The sequence below is a fragment of the Leuciscus leuciscus genome (genome assembly GCF_965113295.1).
Source record: "Leuciscus leuciscus genome assembly, chromosome: 3".
NCBI classification, from domain to species: domain Eukaryota; kingdom Metazoa; phylum Chordata; class Actinopteri; order Cypriniformes; family Leuciscidae; genus Leuciscus; species Leuciscus leuciscus.
In genome coordinates, this window is record NC_138727.1 from 38,693,238 (window position 1) to 38,716,872 (window position 23,635).

At 40.5% G+C, this 23,635-nt stretch overlaps 1 protein-coding gene across 1 annotated transcript in view; it reads left to right on the forward strand.

Moving 5' to 3' along the window:
- fbxo41 (F-box protein 41) overlaps window positions 1–15,539 on the forward strand; it is a 64,468-nt gene extending 48,929 nt beyond the window's left edge. The window contains exons 8-13 of the mRNA XM_082164845.1: window positions 851–1,003; window positions 2,209–2,304; window positions 5,640–5,758; window positions 8,380–8,538; window positions 9,182–9,297; window positions 11,266–15,539. Of these exons, the coding sequence (XP_082020971.1) occupies window positions 851–1,003; window positions 2,209–2,304; window positions 5,640–5,758; window positions 8,380–8,538; window positions 9,182–9,297; window positions 11,266–11,328 (706 nt within the window). The 3' untranslated portion in view covers window positions 11,329–15,539. The remainder of the gene's footprint in view (window positions 1–850; window positions 1,004–2,208; window positions 2,305–5,639; window positions 5,759–8,379; window positions 8,539–9,181; window positions 9,298–11,265) is intronic.
- Window positions 15,540–23,635: the final 8,096 nt, after the last annotated feature.

The window sequence follows — 23,635 nt, forward strand, 5'->3', positions numbered from 1 at the left end:
ACTTTAAAAAGTTAATTAAAAGAACGTAAAACTAATCCATATGAATTGAGCGGTTTAGTTAGAATTTTCTGAAAAAAACACGAACTCTTTATATGAACAGTTTGAATGTAGGCTTTTATTCACATGAACATTCATCAACTCACACACCAGTCATGGAATCTCAATCATGTTCTCTTGACTTGTGAGAACCAATGAGGTTCATTCTCATGTTACGCAGCACGTTTGAGCTTCTGCAAGAACCAATGAGGTTCATTCTCATGTCATGTTACGCAGGACGTTTGAGCTTCCATAAGAACCAATGAGGTTCATTCTCATGTTACGCAGGACGTTTGAGCTTCCATAAGAACCAATGAGGTTCATCTCATGTTACACAGCACGTTTCAGCTTCTGCAAGAACCAATGAGGTTCATTCTCATGTTACGCAACACGTTTGAGCTTCTGCAAGAACCAATGAGGTTCATTTGAGTTGTGTAGACTGGCAATGGAGGGACAGAAATTTCTCAGAATTAATTTAAATATCTTCATTTGTGTTCTGAAGATGAACGAAAGTTTTGCGGGTTTGTAATGACATGAGGGGGAGTAAATAATGACAGAATTTTCATTTTTGGATGTAGAGCACTGTTTTTTATGTTAAAATATCCTATTCATAAAACCATTTGTATTCCATTTATATTCATATAACCATTCATAAAACATTTGTTAACAGCCGTCAAATGAAAGATAATAGTAATTATTGCTGCAAATGGCACCCCAGAATAATAAAATCAGGACTGTCTCAACTTTATTAGGACGTCTGGTGACTGTAGTCATGTACTGAATTATTAATAGATTCTCTTTCTTTTTTGTTTAGTGGCTGTCTTGAAGAGGGTTTGGAGGCTTTGTTGAAAGCTACCGGCAGTAATCTGCTCATCCTGAAAGTGTCTCATTGTCCAAATCTGTTGACTGATCGCTCTCTGTGGTTGGCTAGCTGTTATTGCAGGGCACTACAGGCTGTCACATACAGGTTGGTCCACAAGGGAGCACTGTTAATATAACACTGTTAGTATACCACTTATCCTTTTAAAATTACAATTTGGAATATGTATCCAAATTACATACAATTTTGATTCTGACTGGTTAATTGCAAAATTTCGCAGTCAGATATTGTTTGTATTATGACCCTTTAACTGTATAAATGACCACTGTACATAGGAGACACATTTACTACATAGGCCTACCTGTAAAGAAAAAATCTAATATTTATGTAGTTATTCATTAGAGTCTATTGTTATTCAGTAATCAGCATAATCATATCATGGCGGTCGTTAATTGGATGTATTAAGGATGCAAAAGTCCTTTTATTTTGCAATGATCTGTAGATTTCACTTGCATATAATTTAGCTTAACTAAGGGCATAAGGTCACAACAATGAGTTCTCTTATAAGATACTCACTTTTGTACGGAACCCCTAAAGGGATAAGGGATATGGTATATGGTGATCTTAAAAAAAATAAAAATAGATGGGAGGAAAAATTATATTTCAATGCTTTTATGTTCTTGAACTAAGCAACCAAATACATGAATTAGCATGTTTATTTCTACTCTGACCTGTACTGCCCTTGGAGATAATTAAAAAAAGTTTTCTGGCTAATATATGTACGACTTTTATAAGCACACACACAGTCAAAACCACAAAAGTACATGGGGGGATACGGTGATAGGACAAAAATATGAGATGGGAGGAAAAATGGTATTTCAATTTGCTCACAAAATGTTTGGGTTCTCTCGCAAAAGTATTGCGTTCCTCCAAGAAACAAGAAGCATTTGCTCACAAAAAATTTGTGTTCGCTTGCAAAACATTTGCATTCTATCACTTGCAGAAGCAATGAAATATAGTTTTTCCTCCCACCTCATATTATTTCCATCACAGAAGTTTTGTGGGTGTATGCGGAGTTTCTCGAGGAACACCGTAGTTTTGTGAGCAAACATAAATGCATTGAAATAAAAAAATTCCGTGCAACCATCTTTTGTGGTTTTGACTTTGAGCTCATAAAATTCATACATATATTAGCCAGAAAGCTTTTAAAATGATCTCCAAAGGGTAGTGCAGGTCACAGTAGAAAGAAACATGTTAATTAATGTATTTGGTTGCTTAGTTCCTGTTGGCAGGTCAAAACAGGCTTTGCATAGGCAGAGGGAAAAAAAACTCAGATATTGATGATGTTTTAGGAGTGCGACAGACCCCGTTGGACAGGAGGTTATCTGGGCATTAGGAGCTGGTTGCAGAGACATCATCTCACTACAGGTGGCGCCTTTGCATCCATGGTAAGATCGAAATGCACCGTAATTTGTTTCAAAGACATTTGTAGATTTTTGTTAAAAGTAGTTGTTCTACATGGCTTGATAGCTTAAAGGAACCGTATGTAAGATTGTGGCCAAAACTGGTACTGCAATCACTTTCAAATTACTGTAGAGCGGTGTATCCCCTCCCCCTCCCCCCTGACTCGAGGTTGCCAGTTACGGTACGTTCACACGGGGCGTCAGCTTTGAATGGGTGACGTCAAGCTTTGCCGAAAAGAATTGTGGATCCGTCGGCGGCGCTTCACTGGCGTTGCTCGCGGCAGAAGTTGAGAATTTTTCAACTTCTGCCGCGAGCAACGCCAGTGAAGCGCCGCAGACGGAAGCGTCAGCCAATCAGGATCGCTCTATGCAAATACAGTAGCCAGGCGGCAGCCAATCACGTTCATCACGTTCATCCTGTTCAAGAGCAGCAAACTGAGGATACATTTTAAAATGGAGGAGAAACTAATTATTGCGGTGGGCAATCACCCGGTCCTTTATGACCAATCACTTTTTATGTACCACTTTTTATATACTTTTTATGTCCATGTTGAATGACAATGAAGCTTGTTGTTGAGTTCCTGTCTAATTTCATTGGCTGACGCTGCTATGACCATGGCGTCAGTGCCAAACTTCAGCCACGCCTTCCGTCAAGCGTTGACGCTGACGCCCCGTGTGAACGTACCGTTAGGCTGCAGGATCCAGCAGGAACGTAGGCTGCTACAAGGAGCTTCCAATGGCAAGTGACGAGTCCTACACAGTACGTTTTTTTTCGGACTTTGTCACGACGTATTTCGGATTCATAACGAGGTCTTTTAGGTTTCGTAACGTTAGACATTTTTTATCCGACACGTTTGTAGCTGCAGCTGTGGTAACTAGAGCAGAGCTGGCAACCCGGATGCCGAAACACTACTGACTTCGTGGTGATTGGTAGATAGGTGGAGGGTGGAGCATCAGGCCAAAACACAACATGACATCATCAACATCAGTTGAGGGCTGCAACTTCACTTTTAAATGACAATATCCTGGCTGGACTACTGTTGTCAGTGATATAAGTATTTTAAATGAACATGATTTCTTAATGTCTAGTGACATATCAGGGCCATTTTATGATTAATTGAAATACATTTCTTACATACGGTTCCTTTAAATGTGATATAAATTTAAATGCAGCATTCAGGGTTCGTACGGTCATGAAAAACCTGGAAAAGTCATGGATTTTTAAAATGGCAATTTCCAGGCCTGGAAAAGTTTTGGAAAATGAATAAACTCATAAAGTTTTGGAAAAGTCATGGAAATTTGTTTTTCAAAATATCTGTGTACTTGAATTTGTTTAATTAATAAAATTAGGGAAACAAATTGCAATACTTTTTTCGTTTTACTGTGCGTTCACACCGGACGCGAATAGCGCGTCAAATTCGTGCCTGACGTGTCTAGAAATTTACGCGCGTCAAAGGCGAAATGACGCGTTTCCATTAACTAAAAGCGCTGAAACGGACATGAAAGGGGACCCATTTCTTTTGGCCCATCTAGTTTTAGTGGCTGTCCTCAGTGCCGCAGAAAAGCGCTGAAACTGACATGAAGGGGAACTCATTCAGCGCTTTTCTACGGCACTGAGGACAGCGACTAAGTAGCCACACCTGTGTGGCTCTTATGTTGCTGTCATCAGCTCAGTGCTTCAAATTAAAATAAGCTGCTTTGCATTTTCATATAGCTTCGTATGTGCCTTTCCATTACAGATTTGAGCAAAACTTTTTTTTTCTTCTAAATATCGATAAATAACTATTGCAAAAGGATGGCGTTTCCATTAACCGACTAAAACTTATTTTATTTTTTTTGCGATCAGTCATTCCAAAAATCACGGCAACGGAGGACGTTAGTAGGTTTATATCTCACCCACCGCCCTACAAATTATTATTATTAATGTCTTATCCAAGTATTAATGTCAGGGAAAGACCCTTATGCGAACGGCACATAGGCTATATGCTAAGTTTCTTCATGTTTCTCCCTTGATTGTGGCATTTCTTTGAGAGTAGGCTATCCCTGTATTGTTTCTTTTATGAATTTAATAAGGAACCCTGGCTTTCATGTATTCTTTCTGTCCAAAAGGTCCGTGTTCTTTTGTGTCCACTCGTTTTTCCTTTAACCCCCAAATGAAAAACGAAAAATGAAGGGTTGTTGTAAGTAGGCTATTTTTAAAACGCAAAGTTGAACGCCAACATTTAAATTTGAACTGTAGGCTACACCAAATGCTGTGCGAAAAAGAAAAAAATATCGACAAATTTTCTGATTTTTGTTTATGACTTTTTGCCTCTTTGTTAAACATTTAAAATATATATGATTTTTTTCTTTTAAAAAATGTATTTGGTCTTTTATTTTCCGTGTTCACATTTATGAGGAAAAAACAATGTTACGTGACCGTTCTCCATTACGGTAATGAGTCCTCTGAGAGCGGCACTAAAAGACTTTAAAACTTACACAGAGACCTCAAACAGAAAGCACAAAGCTTTCCTAAACGAATTTCGTTTTGTATTAATTGTATCTTGATTTTAAAATGTTTCATTAACCAAATGCTTAATAGCCTAAATAAAAAGTAAATAGCAGAAAATAGATAATCACGACACAGAGGCGCCGGAGTGAACTGGATCATCCATGAACCGAAACTCAGCGTAAAAGGTAGCCTACTCGCCTCACAGACCTAAACAAAACTGAAATAGGCCTATATCTATTATCTACAGAAATATCTACTTTTAAACAGAACAATTCAAAACAAAATAAAACGATGTAGCCTAATCCGTATGAAATGTGCATTTCTCTCCGGCGTGTTCACTACTAAGAAGATCGCGAGTCAGTCAACTTCGTCTTTGCAGTCGACACAGAAAATACTTGTTTATTAATAAACAATTAAAATTGAGAGAGAGAGAGAATATAAGATTAGTTTGACTAATTTTGAGGACTTCTAATGATCTGTTAACAATCTCGTTTTTTTTTTTTGTTTTTTTTTTTATGGCGTTTATCGCATTTTGGAAAAGAGCTCTTCAAGCACATTTAGATTTTTCATCCGCTACTAACGTTACCCGCCCACAAGGAGTTAATTAACATGTATACACAGATGTTTTATGGAAAACTATGTCATGAATATTTACCTTTAAGTCATGGAAAAGTCTTGGAAAAGTCATGGAAATTTAATGGTAAAAATGTGTACGAACCCTGAGCATTTACTTTCATTTTTTTTAGCATTTCATTTAAGTTTTTGATATTATAATTTATTTTTTAAAGTTTAATGTAAATCATTTCAAATGTAAATTGTCTTTGTGCAGTCAGCAGCCAGCACGCTTCAGTAACAGGTGCTTGCAGACCATTGGCAGATGCTGGCCACACCTACGAGCTTTGGGTGTGGGCGGGGCTGGCTGTGGCATACAGGGATTGGCTTCTTTGGGTGAGCGAGAATACATTAATGTTGCCATTTTTTGTGTGTGAAATTAATACTTTTATTCAGCAAGGACACAACAAATTGGTTAAAGGTGCACTAAAGGTGTAATATTGACAACTAGCGGTTGACAACTGGGCTCTGTAGTCCAAATTTTTCCCCGCTCCATCTCCTCAGACTGGACGCTCACGCAGGTCGCCAGATTAAGGACACTTGATAGAAACGAGCGTAATTGACAATGGAAAGTCTTACAGTATAAGTTGATCAGCTAATGTATACATTTGCAATGTTTTTATTTCCGTCTGGTAGAATTTGCGATCTCAGACCCAGTTCGTTTGCTGGTTACCATCACTGTGTTTTCCACGAACTGGCAACCCAGGGTGTCAAACTACTATTGTAAATTGTCAGTTGGCAAGAATTTGAATATAGCATTTTTCCTACATGTCTGCAAACATATTATGGTATTTTTATACTTTAGTGCAGTCAATAACATAAATAACCTTCAGAATTTGGTAAAACATGAAATCATGAAAAAAACTAATATCACAGTTTCCATAAAAATATTAAGCAGAGCAACTGTTTTAGACATTGATATTAATAATAAGAAATGTTTAGCATATTATAATGATTTCTGAAGTATTTTGTGACACTGAAGACTGGAGTAATGATGTGGAAAATTCAGCTTTGCCATCACAGGAATAAATGTAAAATACAGTTATACACAATGACACTGTTTTTACTGTATTTTTGATCAAATAAAAGTGTATATATGTGCTCACATACTACATGTGTATATATAGTAATTTTAAAGGTAGGGTAGGTAATCATTTTTCTAAAAAAAAAACACTCCAAATTTGTTTAAACTGTCTTTATATACCAATACATAATTAAAATGTAAGTACTCTGAAAAAGAAAATTTAAAAATCGAGTGACTGTAGACCTTTTAATCTGCAATAAACACAGCTCATTATTTCCATTCACTCCACCCCCTCCCTTCTGAGCTCCTTCAAAAGCCACGCCCCCAAAACACATGAACGCGCGACGCCAAACGCTCAGGCTGGAACAAGACGCATTTATTACCTGAGACGAGTGGAGAGGAAGGAGCGCAGTACATACAGTGACATCATGTCAGAATCACATGTAATAAAATACCTAACTTTATCACTATGAATATAAACAAATAAGATTTCTTTTAGTACTCACTATCAAGCTAGCATATCGATAATGGTAAAGTTTGATTCGGTAACGAGCTATATTTATAAGGCAAAACTAAAAACAGGTTGCATTGATACACGTTTTTCCATTACCATCAGTTACACTGTGATGAAGATGAATTTCGTGTAAGATTCATAACATATATGGTGTTTTGCATGTAAGAGTTTCCATGATGAAAACATTGTTGACTCTAATGAAGACTAACGTACACTCCGAGTCCGGAGACAAGTACCGCATCGTCGGTTCGAGGACAGGTCCGGGGTCGAGGGCGAAGCAGAGGAGGTCGTTCAAGAGCGCGGGCAGGGTCCGAGGAAGTAGTTTTTGCCTTGTTTGCCTTCGCTGACTGCATATGCAGGTGCTTTGAGCTGAATATTTCCGGGAACGGTGACATGTGATGAGTGCACACCGGGCAGCGCGCGCAGTGGGGCTCGGGGCGGGCACGAGACATGAAGGCATCTGATTGGTTCTTTACATTCGCACCGAATGGCAGTGATTGGTCAGAGTTTTTACTGTCCTGCAGCTGCTACAGAGGTCTGATTTTTTTCATTCCTTTTTCTAAACACATAATGTATTGACTACTATCAGGATGGAAGGACCATTTCACCCAGTATAAAAAAAAGTGTTTCTGAACAGGATTACCTACCCTACCTTTAATCGTATATCTTTGTGAAATACTTTTGGATTTAGGGTCCTGCTTCTGATTTTTAAATAATTATTATACTAACCATACAGATCAGCATTACTGATCAGATCAGCATTACGAGGCAACATCACTCAACCCTATTATCTATCTAGCATAGATAAGAACTTGTTATTCACATTGAAAACTGGGACAAAGACACACCGGGAATGATACTTTTAACATGCTTCTGGAGGCATATTGTACTATAAATAAATGTTTTGAAGAAGGGAATAGGCATTTTCTGTTATGCTTTCTGTTTTTAACCTACTTTACTGTGCCATTTCATTTACATATAATGGTTTTGACCTTTCTAAATCACAAGGTTTCATCTGAGCTTTACATAGAGCACTCAGAAGACTGAACAAGGAAGAAAAACAGAATGGTTTTTGAATTTGTAATTTTACTTGTTTTTCTCAATCCATCTTACAGTTAATTTGTTCCAGTCCAGTTCAAAATGACAAAGCAGTATAAACACATCATGACATGTGTTCATATTACATGTGCACTGTATTAGGCATGTTTTTCTCTTCCTGTGCCCACCTAAATATAGTTCTCATGTAGTATGTAGCCTTTTTTTTTTTTTTTTTGGATGAATAGAATATTCATTATTTTGGGTGAACTATTCCTTAAACATCATCAGTAATGCAGCCATCTACCAGTGTGGCAATAGACATTCCTGGTTGCGTTCTCCACAAAGACTGTAATAACCATCTTTGTGTGTATATATCTTCAGCAAGGAACTGCATGCGGCTGCAGGTGCTGGAGTTGGACCACGTCAGTGAGATAAATCAAGAAGTGGCTGCTGAGATGTGCCGAGAGGGACTCAAGGGTCTGGAGATGCTGGTGCTCACCTCCACTCCTGTTACTCCTAAAGCCCTGCTTCACTTCAATAGTGAGTCCACACTCACTGATTCAGATTCTGATTCATTATTATTGTTTAGTATTTTAGTGAACAATAGTTCTATTTGTGCACGGTTACATCTAAACCAAGTATCAACCAAATGAAAGCCTGATGTCAAAAGAAGAGCTATTAAATCATGCTTTATTAAAATAAATAATTTAGATTTTTAATAGTCAGGATTTAAAGTGCCCCTATTATTAAGGTTCCTATATAGCGTCTTCCCAATATGTCGACAACACGTACCAAACTCTTCCAGGCCTCTGCTACAACTACAGTGTTTGAGGGCGGGTCAAAGTAGACGTCGTTCGCACTTCGATCTTTAAAACTTTGCAGACCTTTTACATTCACAAACCCCTATATTACACTCCACTTGAAAGGTAATATTCGAAGGAATAATAAGGGCACTTAAATAAAATCAAGATACTAATGAATATTCTACTGTATTTGAAATTAACTTCAAATGAGACTTATAAAGTGTCCATAAAGTTGTAGGAAAACTCCATGATCGTAAATCCAGATTTGGTAGTATCTTTAGATTTGGAGCTATCAATGAGATGCAATACTCCCACACTTCCTGTAAAATGGCCCTCTGCCCTCGCTCCCTTACTCACTCCCTGCTTCGCCCTCTTCACAGGTGTGTGTCGTAACCTGAAGTCTATTGTAGTCCAGATCGGTATAGAAGATTACTTTGAAGACCCCAACAGCCCTGAGGCCAGAAAACTCTTTGACGAAATGGTGAACAAGCTGCAGGTATGGAATCATCTCCATAAATAAGTCTTTGAGACATCTGAGTCCATCAAAAAATTTGACCCATCCATCTGCCAGACTAAAATTACCAGCAAAAGCTGTTCAGTAGTAATTCAGTCTTAGGCCATGGGGTTTCCTGTGTCTGAGACAGCGTTTAAGATGAGTAAGTGAAAGCAGAAGAACCTCTCACAGCTGCCGTGTTGAAGAACCATGAGTCAAATGCAAGTGATTCATCTCATCCATTTGCCTGCTTTGAGGATGCAGGAAGCTGCCTCTTCTCTGTTCTGACTCTAGATAAGCTGGGAGAGGAAGTGGAAGTGGAGTTACACCCACCCACATTAAAACTCCTCTTTAAGTTACTTGCAGGATATCTTACACAAGCTGTACCGAAATGGGCTGCTGTAGATGACAGAGGGTATTGCTCATCGTATATCATTTTCATAAGAGGCTCAAAAATATTTTGCACGGTACTTGTTCAGATTCTGCCCACGGTTTATTTCCACCTCAGTGTGGAAGCAGATTTATAGTGTCCATAATTGTTCAGATCTATATCATCTCAGTGATTTGGCTCCTCCATGTGGTTTGTTCATTTAAAAAAATTTATAAATAAAAGCAAAGTACCCTTTAATAACATCAAATGATCAGTTGAACCCATCAAAATACAAGCTCAGATAATGATCATCCAGAGATATTTTAAAATATCAAATTATGTCACTTTAATGCTTCGTTGCCATGCATGTTACCTCTTTTTATCCAAAGATACTTACAATAACACTGAACAATGTGAAAGTAACTTGTAATTTTATGTTTCAACCACAGCTGGCTATAGAGAGGCCAACGTTCCATAGTGCATTGTTCAATTTAGAAACAAAGCAAGCAGTTTATTGCAAACGTCAACAAAATTAAAATAGAATAGTGCATATACAAGCCGCTTTCGTCATCCATTTCCGAATGTCTTTTAAATTCCAGTTCAGTTTGATTTGTATTGATGTTGCTGCAGAAATTGTAATTGTAATTTAAATTTAACAATGCACTATGGAACTTTGTCCTCTCTATCGCCAGCTGTGGTTGAAACATAAAATTGCAAGTTACTTTCGCATTGTTCAGTGTTATTTTGGTGTTGTTTATATACTATTATAGTTTTTAATAATATTTTGAATTAGCTTTTATCTTTATATTTTCGTAAAAAAAATTCAGGTTATTTCAATTACCGAATTTTTTTTTTAGTAGCTTTAGTTTTATTAACAATAACAACACTGCCATTGTTGTTGTTTTTTATGTTAGGTGACATCTTGAAATGTCCCGCAAAATCAAACCGACTATTACTCTTTGTAATTTTGTTAATTTTTACCATCTTCTGTAGTGCATTTTTAAATTATAATGATATGCTATAAGTGCAGTTGTCTTTCAAGGGAACTCAACTCTGCGTCATGATGTAACGACACTTTGGGAACACCCCCAGTGTGACCGGTGCCTGAAGCACGTGTGCAAACACGGCAATTTAATTGGCCACAGTAGAGGATGACGTGACTTGGTGCACTGGTATGTGCTATAAAAGGAGCGCCCATACAAAACGTCATCAGCTTTTGCTGTCTTCAGTAAGACTGTTTGTCTGTTGTGCTTGAATACCAAGCATGTACTACGAGTTGCTGCATCCCCCTGCCATACTCCAGGCATACCTACTGCGTCTTACTTCAGACAACCTGAAGCTGATGACGTATTTTATGGGTGCTCATCCTCTACCGTGGCCAATTTAAATTGGCATGTTTGCACACGTGCTTCAGGCACTGGTCACCCTGGGGGCGTTCCCAAAGTGTCATGACATCATGATCTAGCATCTCATTCCCTCTCAAGGAACAAGGGTTACGTTCATAGCCCGAGACGTTTTCAACAAATTACAATTTTACGACATTCATATTTCCAGAAATATAACACCTGTTCATTCATATCCTTTCTGCCTTCTTCTCTCAGGCACTCAAGAAAAGACCTGGTTTCTCCAAAATCCTCCATGTGAAAGCAGATGGCTTATGCTAACTCTGCTATGTCGAGGCCAGAACCACATGAAGGTTCACCAAATATTTCAACCTGATCGAGTCATTCGCTCCTTGATGAAACGAGGAAGAATCAAACACTTCCGCTTCAGTTTGAACTCTAAACACCAGTCTACCACACCAAGACGGGCGCCATCTGTTAGCTTTGACACGACGCAACTAAATAGTGGAAATTATAAAGATAATGCATAACAAACTCTACGAGAAGGCATGATTACTTGCCTTGGATCCCGTTCCAACAGTCAGACCCAATTCAAAACCAGTTACGATTACAGACTAAGGATTTTTCTCCTACTTGCCAAACGCACTAAACTTTAATAAGATCTCAGAGAATGACGTCTCTCTTCAGAGCACAGAGCTGCAGGAGGGAACAGTCTCGTATTCCAGATTGACCTGAAACATACAATCAATGTGAAATCCTAACAGCACAAATTTAAAATGCACATGGGTAAGTTATTAATGGGGGAGTGTGTGTTTGTGTGATCAGCTCGATTGCTTCCCCGACGTTCAGCAAAGAGACGCATTAGTTCATTAGTCGTCTGGATGCTTGCAGGATAATATAATTGTGTCAGCCATATTACTTGGACAGCTTCAACATAACATGGTCACCAGCTTCAAACATGGCTTCAAACATAGACTCTTCTTTAGGGATGCCGTGTCTCCATAGAAACTACTATTACTTGCAGCTATCTTGTGTCCATAAGTATGAGTTCAGACCGAACGAAGAAGCCAATAAATGCAAGCTCCGCTGCCTCATTCGTGTCAGACCCTCCAGTCCTTTAGCCGTATTTCCATGACCAGGGTCTCTCTGGCAAGAGATTATTTCTCATCATTGGATCTTTTGTTCCAGACTGATTTCCAATGCCTTCTCCATAATGTGCCATCCATAGCTTCGACATTTTGTTTTCGAGGTTGAATTTTAATCATTCCCAATGTGCCATTAGTGAATCAGTGGAGCCTAAAAGGTATTAAGTCTTACCCTAAAAGGTGTGCACTTATCTAAAGGGAATCGAAGAGCAAATTCATGTAGTGAGGGATAGAGACATGCTCATGGTGCTGTCGCCCCAATCTACGCCTACTGTTTCACCTCAGATGTCAACGTCTCCATCTCTTACCGTTCAAACTTCTGATGAAATTCTGTGGAACTCAGGCTGGTGGGGCTGAATAGATCACTTCCCCATCTGCTCTTTTGATTTCAGATGGTACTGTCCATGTTCTAAAGGTGGACACCACTGAATGGAGAATTTGGATTCTGAGTTCTGAATGTACACACTGCACAATTGTATAGAAGGGGTGAAAACAAATCTATACAGGTGTCACTTTAGGTTCTTCAAAGAATCTATAAGAACTGCACTTCAGAAGTGTGTGGGTTAGGTTTTGGTTCCTTAGACCTTTAAAATGTAAAAGTATGTCAACAATAGCCATATTAGGCTGGTGCAGTCAGACTAGAAAATGTTAAATGATTCTGCATAACTGAGATTTACTTCAATATTCATAGCCGTGTTTTGTCAAGGTTAACATTTTTATTTTATTTTTTCAAAGAGAAAAGGTTTATTTCCGCTTATGTTTTTGGTGCACTTTTGAGTAGATTGCATAACATGTCAGGTTTTGCTTTCTGTTGGAATATTACTCCATGGTTAGGAAAGTCTGGAAATGAATGTTAGGGCACTTTAAATGGTTTTAGCTAGAAGTCAATCATACAAAAAAAACTAGAATATGCCATTCTCATCAAGTTTCTTTAAAAAAAACAAAACATGCTGATGCAATAATACTGATGCAAGTAATGGTCTCGACCGCTCTCGGTGCTGTACCACTTACCCATCAGGCATTTCTGCTCCCCTTGGCCAGCCTCTGAGCTGAAATCACATGGTCTAAACGGTCTACTCTAAGTGCTTTAGTCAAGGCGAGCACTTCTACGATGCAACGTTCTACTTCCTGTCTTAAAACATATTACAGGGCTTGAATTAGCATGAGAGGAGTATTCACATGAACTGCCTGAGGTTATTTCAGGATGGCTGTTCAAAAAGAGGCAATGGAAACTGCAAGACCATCTTCAAGAAAGAAGTTGCAGAGGAATAGGACAACTTACCCACAACCCCACACAATGACTTTTCGAGTGTGCTGGCACTCTTGTCTTCTAAAGACTAAAAAAAAAATAAAAAATAAATGTGTGTATATGTTGTTTCTATAGGAAAGGAATTACAAAACGGTGTAAATATTTGAAATATTAACCAAGAAAGAGATAACCTGAAGCGTTTAACGGGTATCCGCCTGCAAATGGTTTCCCGTGTGGTGACTTCCAGAGTTCAAAGGTATCGAATTTGCAGTATACTGTGTATGATAGATGCTTTATATTGAATGTGTATCAGAGTCCTATAGAGATGGAAATATAATTTAAACACAGAGTACAGTTTATTTCAACTATTTATTTCTATAAAAAGAGATGTCTATGATGATGGCATGTTTGTGCTAAAGCATTATATATCATGTTGCCTTTTCAACTGTTCTGCTGTAGATGTTATTAGATTATTAGATCCGAGTGCTCTGGATTACTGCTTGCTGCCTTTCATTTTTAGACTGAGCAACCGTTGCACCATTATTATGATAAAAAAGTAACCGCTAATGTTTAGTATTAAGCCGTTGATGTTCTATTTTGTTTAACGTCGAGCCTTTTTAAAGAATCTGACATATGTGCTGCACTTTTTTTATCAGAGCACTTCAAGTGCTCTGTGTTGGTTGGTTTCGTATTAATCATGTGCAATTCCTCTTTTCCTAAGCTTTGCACTGGAAGACTATCAGCTTTCCATTCATCATGTGATCGGTCAGTTCAATAGTTTTAGTGACTTTTTATGAAACCATTGCAGTGGTCTTATTTAATGCATAGCATTAACCTGCAATATACAGTAAAAATAAATATTATTATTATTATTATTATTAATATATATATATATATATATATATATATAAATATAATTGCTTGGTCATGTAAAAACATTCAATCATGTTTTTATTTCTAATTGATTTGCTTTGTGATGACGTGCCGGGTTAATAATGTGAGCACTTTGAATTTGAAATTTTATTTGATTCAAATATTCTAAACCATGTGAACAACCCCAAACTAGAATTGATACTTACAGATTTAGAAAATGATTGTTACTTGGAGGGAAGAAAATGGGATCGATCACAAAATGCCACTTTATCACAAAATAAAGCAGTCAGAAAGATTAATATAACTTTTATGTAAGCATATCCATTGTTTTTGTACCCCTGAACAGAACTACAGTACTTGAAAGAATCAGTTATAGTGGTGTTAGCTATTGTTAGGTTCCAGATGTTGTGAGAATTCATGTGTAGCTGTAATTGTAACCAATAACCATCAAATAAATGACCTATTAAAAGTTTGCCAAAAAAGGACGAATCTACAAACAGATCATTTATTAATAGAGGAGTATTATCAGCATTTTTGTTCCATTACGTTTTGCGGAATCGTCTGCAGTAAAATAACGACATGGTGTAAGACAAAAACGGCATTCACAGTCTAAATAGCCATATTCAAACTCCACAGCCCTGGCATGAATATATAACAATTTATATACATTTTAATCACTATTTTATTTTATTTTATTTCTGCTTCTCTATCCATTAATGTGGGATTCATTCCTTGATTTGGTGATACTGATATATGGCTTCTTCGATGTTCAGCTTTGTGCCGTCTTGTTCTTTAGTCATTGTCATTACCTCTTAGGCTCTCGTTTGAATGATTGTATTTTATGCCCATCTGTCTGAACTGCTTTCATGCATTACCTCAAACATCTTCTGGCAACATTAATTGAATTGTGTTGCTTTTTTTATACCAACAGATTGCATTGATGTTATTTAATGAATACCCTGCACATTCTCTGCTGTTGCACAAAAAGGCAATTCATCACCCAAAGTTGAATATTTATTGGAAAATGGTCATGTTTAAACTCTTTTCTTGCCTGTGGGAACAACTGACTGCAGACCTTTTTCTTTCTTTTTTTCATTTGTTGTATTGTTGTGGCCTGCTTAATAACATTATTGTATTTTCGACCGGTTATCCCAGTTTGCGAAAAGCTGATTATAAGAGTGTGATGGAATTGTTTACATTCCAAATTTCATGCCATTTTGTTCCAGGCATATTATATAAGTTATAATAAAAACCTGATACATTTACTCATATTGTGAAGAGGTCTTTGTATTACTAACCACTGCTTACTAGAAACACCCCACATGACTGTTTTGAAGATGATCTGACCCAGTCAAAGTCCCTCAGATCTTTTTGCTTGCCCAGTTTTTTGCTTCTAACACATGGAATTCAAGAACTGTTCACTTGATGCCTAATATAACCCACCCTTTGACAGGGGCTATTGTAACAATATAATCAATGTTATTCACTTCACCTGTCAGTTTAATGTTGTGCATATATCACTGTAAAACAATTCCGTAAAAATACGGTACAATGTAGCCTACCATATTCATTTGAAGGAATTTTACGTATTTGTCTTTTACAGGTCTTTTACCCGTATTTTGAATTACGCGTTGCATTGTGAGAACAAGAACCTGATCGGCGATTCGGCGCGAAAAGTTTGAGACGCAAGCGCCATTACACACGCAGATGATTGCGGCCAAAGCTTCTTTTTAAAGTAGGATTTCAGATGTGTGGAAGCCATTCTGACACTTCTGTGGTAAAAAACGAAAATTATATTTTGCTAAATGTCAAATAAGCTGTTTACGTAACGTTATTTAGTTGTCATTGGCTTGTTAGGCAAATGAATGTTGGAGCCGTCGTGTTTATCATTTTATTGTATACAGCAAACTCATTGAGGGTTCCTCCACAGCGCCTAACATAGTTCCCCAGATCTGCGCGCTCCAAGACTATCATGTAGTAGTCAGCAGCTGGAACTTTAGGGTCCCCATTTACCAGGATTAACAGGCCAACCTCTAATGGAAGGGATGCGGGATGACCAGGCTAGAATATCATTTTTATGATTGTTAGATGGAGTTGCTTTCCCAAATAAGGGTTTAGTCCAGTCTTGGAAAAATTGTTTACGTGTTGTAAATGTGAAAAAACATTTGTAACAAATGCGTTTAAACATGTTAAGTGGACACAAAGAGGACTTGAAATGGACAGAGTGAGATTAAACAATTATATGTAAAATAACGATACCTCAAAGCAATCCTCCGAGCGTGTCCCTGGCCTTCATAGACGGCGCCGAATCCTCCCTGGCCAAGTATTCTGCTGGCCTGATACCGGCACAAGAGTTGCAGATGGCTGGACTTCAGGGCCACTTGAATGAGGCTCCTGGAGATAATGTTCCACTACATTTTGATCTAATAAAGGAAATATTAACCAAAAACATGATTCAATCAAGTAATAATTAAATACTACATACTCACATTATGATGTTCCCTTTCAAGAGGTCTCTCGTATTGCTATGGGAAAACTCCTTTTCTCGAGAATATTGAAGCCTCATTTCTTAAAACGCAGTGCAGCTGCACAGCATATACAGATGAGATGAGCGACTAGCGCGGTCATTGGCTTATGGCTATATAAGCACCCATTCTTTGCCAAGGAACTCAGATTTTATCTCCTTCAGCGAACACTCCACTTCGCTGATCTCTGGATAGAAGCCTTCGCCGCCGTCGACAAGCTTTCAGCGGAACAAGCCTTCTGCTTCGCAGCCCTAGAGGACACCGGCTTCAGCCCGTGGTTCTGCTTTGCCATCCGGCGTGCCATATCCATTTAATCTATTCAGTGTGCCCGCCGTTGCGTTCACACTCTTCTAATAGAGCATATTTCCGAGGCGTTGTTGCAAATGCCTCGCACCACCTGCGCCTCATGCCAAGGCCCTCTCTTCGGCGGAGAACGTCACATACTCTGCACTTCCTGCCCGGGCCGTGACCACGCGGAAGCTGCTCTCGCCAAGGGCGGCTGCCCTGAGTGCGACGTGATGGATCTCCCCACCCTGCGGGCTCGACTGGCTGAATTCGCCGATGACAACCCCGCTCTTCCCGCCTCTCTCCCTTTGCTTGAGCCACGCAAAAAGAAGCGCCGTTCACAAAGGATGCCTGAGCGGATGGATGCGAGCGAACACACGGCGGTCCAGTCCCTGCATGCCTCGCTCTCTCCTAGAGAAACTCCCTCGCCAGTCCTGTTTACTCAGGCGGACCAGCGCCCCTCTATGCGAGCGGCAGGTCTCGTCTCTTTTGGGGCATCGGACGAGAAGGATGACAGCCTTTCCATCGCTGCATCCGAATGTGACGAGTCGGCGGGCTCCGTTTCAGGCCCCGCACCGTCAACACATCCAGCGCGAGAAGGAGCATTGACGCAGAACTTCTCTGTGTGCTTACCAAGGCCGTTGAAGACCTCGGGCTCGAGTGGTCTTCGCCCGTTGATCCCACGCGCAGCATGCTTGATGAGTGGTTCCTGCAGGGGTACCGGCAGGCCCCCCAGCAGAGACCCGCCCCCTTCTTCCCAGAAGTGCACGACGAGCTGATGAAGTCGTGGAAGGCGCCACACTCAGCTCGCTTAAAGCCCTCCTTCTCCTCGACTCTCTCTACTGTAGACGGCGCTCTGGAGAAAGGCTATGAGGTGATTCCTCCCCTCGAGGAAGCGGTGGCCGCACACCTCTGCCCGCCCACCGCTACTGGATGGAAAGTTAAAGCATTGCATCCATCCAAGCCTTGCCGCACCAGCTCTCGCTGGGCGTGCATACACCGCCGCTGGCCAAGCTGCTTCGGCGCTTCACACCATGGCTGTTCTCCAAGTTTTTCAGGCCAAACTTCTCCGCTCTTTGGACGAGTCTGGACCTGAGCTCTTTTCTGTCTGTGTCATATGTAGGTCACGTGCCCACAATAAAGTATGCACCCCTAAACACAAGCACTGTTCCCACAGTATTAACCTCTCCTCCAGCTCAAGCTGGAAAGGTAATGAATGTAGTGCGCGTGCCCACTATGAAGTATGCAGCCCTACACAAAAGCACTGTTCTCACAGTATTAACCTTTCCTCCAGCTCATGCTGGGGATGCAATAAATGCAGGCCATGTGCCCACTACACAGTACGCACCCCTGCACACAAACACTGTTCCCACAGTATCAAACTTTCCTCTAGCTCACGCGGGAAAGGTGAATGTAGCGCACGTGCCCACCACGAAGTACGCACCCCTACACATAAGCACTGCCACCACAGTACCAATTCGCCCCCCAGCTTGTGCTGAAAGGTGTGCCCGCTGTAAAGCACGCGCCCCTGCACATAAGCGCCGTTTACACAGCACTGCAAGACGGCTGGGCGACCGGGTCCCTGTCACAGAGCGGCTCATGCCCAGTTCTCATTCAACCCCTAGCTATGCGGGCCAAGGCCTGTGAGGCCATCCCCGGTATATCAGTATGGGTACTGAACATAATTAAACGAGGCTATTCGCTACAGTTTGCTCGCAGACCCCCGCGCTTTCGTGCCGTGGTCGAAACGACAGTGAGAAGAGATGTGGCGCACATCCTTTGCATCGAAATGTCGAAACTGTTAGAAAAGGGAGCTGTCGAACCAGTTCCTCTTTCACATAGCGAGTCAGGCTTTTACAGCCGCTACTTCCTCATTCCGAAAAAGGATGGCGGCCTCAGGCCCATCCTAGACCTCAGACACCTGAACAAAGCGCTTATGTATCGTATCGCCCATTCAGGATGCTGACAACCAGACATATCCTTGTGTGCCCAGGGGATTGTTTTTCTCAGTGGATCTGAAAGATGCTTATTTTCTGAGACAGCGGGGAGTGCGAGTGTTAAACTACCTCGACGATTGGCTGCTTAGTACAATCGGAGGAACAGCTGATAACTCACATATCCTGGCTCCTCAGCCATTTACAATGCCTGGGTCTAAGGATCAATGCTTCCAAGAGCACATTGTCTCCCAGCCAGAGTATTTCTTTCCTGGGTACAGTGATACACTCTATACAAATGAAAGCGCGCCTTACGTCAGAGCGCGTGCTCACCATTCAATGCCTAGCGCCATCTTTCAGAGCAAGCACTTGCACACCTCTCAAGAAATTTCAGAGGAAGTTGGGTCTCATGGCCTCAGCATCATCAGTACTCCAGCTCAGACTACTGCACATGCGTCCTCTCCAGCGCTAGCTAAAACTCAGAGTACCGGCTCACGCGTGGCGATTTGGCCACTTTCAAATCAGAGCGAACCACAGCTGTATCAAAGCCCTGGCTCCCTGGAAAGCAGCTGACTGGTGTCAGTCAGGCGTGAGAATGGGTGTGGTTTCAAGGAGAAAAGTTATCTCGAAATACGCCTCCAACCTAGGTTGGGGGGCCCTTTACGAGAGCAGGCCCGTCTCTGGCCTATGGTCAAGCCCGGAGAAGCGCCTACATATAAACTGTCTAGAGATGAGAGCGGTTGCTCTATCACTGAAAGCTTTTCTCCCATATCTAAAAGGCCACCATGTCCTGGTCCGAACGGACAACATGGCAGTGGTGTCTTACATAAATCGCCAAGGCAGTCTCAGGTCAAACAACCTGCACGCCATGGCAAGGAGTCTCATTCTATGGGCTCAGCACAATCTGCGCTCGCTGAGAGAAGCGCATGTGCCAGGCATTCAGAACCATGGTGCGGATATGTTATCCAGAGACAATGTTCCCCCAGGGGAATGGTCTCTTCACCCGCAGACGGTTCAGCTGATATGGAGCATCTTCGGTGAGGCAGAGGTCGACCTCTTCGCCTCAGAAGACAACGCTCGTTGCCGAACATTTTTCTCAAAGAGCAAGGACGGGCTAGCCCACGACTGGCCAAGCCGTCCGCTATATGCATTTCCTCCGGTCACGATGCTACCACAGGTGATCGAACGGATCAGGGAAAGCAAGTGTGCAGTGCTACTAATAGCCCCTCTCTGGAAGACCCAGTTATGGTTCTCTGAGTTGACACAACTGCTGGAATCAGCCCCATGGCCAATACCGCAGAGGAGAGATCTCCTCACGCAGGCAAACGGGAAATTCTGGCATCCCCGTCCCGACTTGTGGGCCCTTCATGTTTGGCCCCTCAACGGGTACCCAGGTGTCTCCCGGATAGGGTGCTGAAAACCATCACTGAAGCAAGTGCGCCTTCGACCAGGCACCTCTACGCTCAGAAATGGGTGGTGATCTCTGGCTGGTGCGCAGCACGGAGCCTGGACCCCTACTCGTGCGAAGTACCAAGTGTACTCGCCTTTTTGCAAGAGCTCCACGTTCAAAGTATATGTGGCGGACATACCAGCATCTCACGCTCTTGTGACCGGACAATCTCTAGAAAGAAACGACCTCATTGTGCGCTTTCTTAAAGGGGCAAGGAGGCTAAACCCTCCGCGACCCCCCTCTGTGCCGATCTGGGACCTCTCCGCGGTCCTGGAAGCAATGAAGGGTGCCCCATTTGACCAGCTTCGGTCTGCGGACCTGAAGCATCTCTCGCTCAAAACCGCTCTCTTACTGGGCGCTAGCTTCAGTCAGAGAGTGGGCGATTTACATGTACAATACCGCACAAATGGGCCCACCGTCTCAAAGCAAAGTTGATGCAATCGCGCTGGCTTATGAGTCTAAGGGCCTTCATTGCCCCTTAGGCGTCAAGCTCATTCCATGAAAGGTATGGCCTCGTCTTGGGCTTGGTCAAGTGGAATACCCATTGAAGATATCTGTGCGGCGGCCGGCTGGGCCTCGCCGTCCACATTTATGAGGTTTTATAACCTTTCTGGCGGGCTCTGACGTGCTAGGGCGTGAAGCGGACTGATTGGTTTGCGCGTCTGAGCCGCCTCGCCATAGGTTCGTGCAGTTGCTGCAGCACAGCCAATGACTGCGCTAGTTGCTCATCTGTGTATGCTGTGCAGCTGCACTGCGTTTTAAAAAATGTGGCTTCAATATTCTTGAAAGGAGTTTTTGATGTACAGAGAAAAAAAAAAGTTAAACATTATCTTCAGTGTGTCTCTCGTATATCATCCCAGGAGCCTGGTCCCCCAGACAGCAACATAGTGTTGGCCCACATCAGGTACGTATTTTGATATAATGTGTGAAGGTGTGGATTATTTTTTTTTTTTCTTATGGTAGTTAATGACCCCTAGTCTTCAATAATGGATGCACACATGTAGGTTCAAATATTTTTGATGAACAGAGTTCTAGTAAACACAACAGGTAACACATTCTCATTGCTTTCTGGAAAGCGTCCACACACCATTGTGAACAGGAGTATTCCCAGTTACCACAGTTGCAGATTTCCCATGGTCCTGCCCTCAGTTATGAACTCAGGCGGGCAGTAATCTTCTGTGCCTTATAGAAAAGCATTTTGTCTGATGAGTTAGCTTGAAATACTACTGCATGTTTTCATTGTATCCATTAGCATGAAAACATTTTTTTTGGTGTTATTTGATTTAAAACAATTGTGCTTCAATTTAGGACTCAATGTTGACATTTCCAAACCAGGTATGATGCGATAGGTTTTTATTAACAACGAATCTGTCTATTCTTAAAAACTTTCAAAATGATATGTAAAGACAAGAATGCCTATGGAAGAGAACATTTTTAATAATATTTAATAATAATAATTGCTGTCTGGGAGGCCTGTATCTACTGGATGGGGTGTGGGATGACCAGGCTAGAAGAAAGATACTTTTTTTTTTTATTGTTAGATGAAGATGCTTTTAGTCTATATCCAAATTGTTTACATGTTTTAGGTTGAACATGTTTTATGTTTTAAGTTTAACAATGTGTAACATTTGCTACAGTAGGCTATATGATTCATGGTGAACGTTAGTTAATAAAAATTGTTTGTTCATGTTAGCTCAGATCCATGTAATAATATTAACAGATATAACTTTTGAATTTAATTTTATGTAGGCCTATATTAGTACATTTTGAAATGAGCATTAACTTGAAAAGCATTTTTCATTGTTAGTTTGTGTTATCTAAAGTAGTTAACTAATGTTAACAAATGAAACCTTAAAGTGTTACCAATTTAATTTGTATTTATTTACTTTTGGCACCGATTTCCGGTTGTTATAAGTACAGACTTTGTAAATTCACTCTTAATATACAAGGGTAAAACAAAATTTTTACAAATGATTGCGACAAGAGATTAAGTACTTTTGTCGACAATGAGCTGGTCCAAATATAATAAATGTTTCACATTTTATTCGTGTTCTGAGCATTATTGTGTATTGTCCTGTTTTTATTTGTAATGCATGCGCATTCTTATTTAAAATCTAGACAGCCACATGTGCAGTGTCCACCAGAGGCCAGTAGTGCACAGTTTAGGCAAACAGAAAATGTGGTCTGTAGACTTCAGTGTCATTTCGAATTGTTTTAGTAAATGCTTCAGGGTTATTACACCTAGTGTAATATAGCTACATGACTGTTTACATATAAACCTTGTTTTATCACTCACATCAGGGTTGAGTTTAGTGCCTGTTGATGTTTTTGTGTGTGATACAGATACAAGTTCTAAGGAGGAATTTCCACTTAGAAAAGAAACTGATACTGCATGTATTTATTTGTGTACTGTACAGACAATCTCTTGTTCTGTCGGCTTATCTGATGGAATTGTTGTGTTTGATGAGCACGTGATAAACACCATGAGAGTGAAGTTAGTGGGTCAGTATGGCTGGAGTGTAGAATAAACATACCAAGTTATTGGCCTTTTGGACAGAGAGTTTACTCAATTTAGTAACTACATAGGCCTACTTACATTTTCAGAAAAAAATGTGAGGGGTGCTTGCCAGTGCAAAAGTTGCAACCACACAGCAAGGGGTCTTTTTGTAACAATTATAGGCTATTGGGGTGAGGAATAGGCCTACAATCTGATTATTTTCTAACCAGTCTGATCTTTTTTTCTCATGATCATATAAGGTAGGCTACTGCACACATTAAGCTTCAGAACGCAGAATAGGACCAGATGTTTCTTGCATATCCTCAAGTGATGTGTGAACGTGTGCGAGATATATAGTGCTGAGTAGATTACTTACAAATGTAGTCGGTTACTGATTCCAAATTACATGACAAAAATTGTAGTTAATAACGTTAATAAAATCCAATACATTACACAATTAAGGTGCATAATTGGACTACTTTTTGATTACTGTACTCTTAGATTAGGCCTTCTTTTGACCTACTGTAACTCATTTTGATTTGAATAGGATAATATTGTACATATTGTCATATTGATATAAAGATACAAACAGAAAGAAAATATATTCAATTCTTTCAAAAACATGAATTGCATTAAATATTACATTGTGTCAGGGTTTCCCAGACTGGGG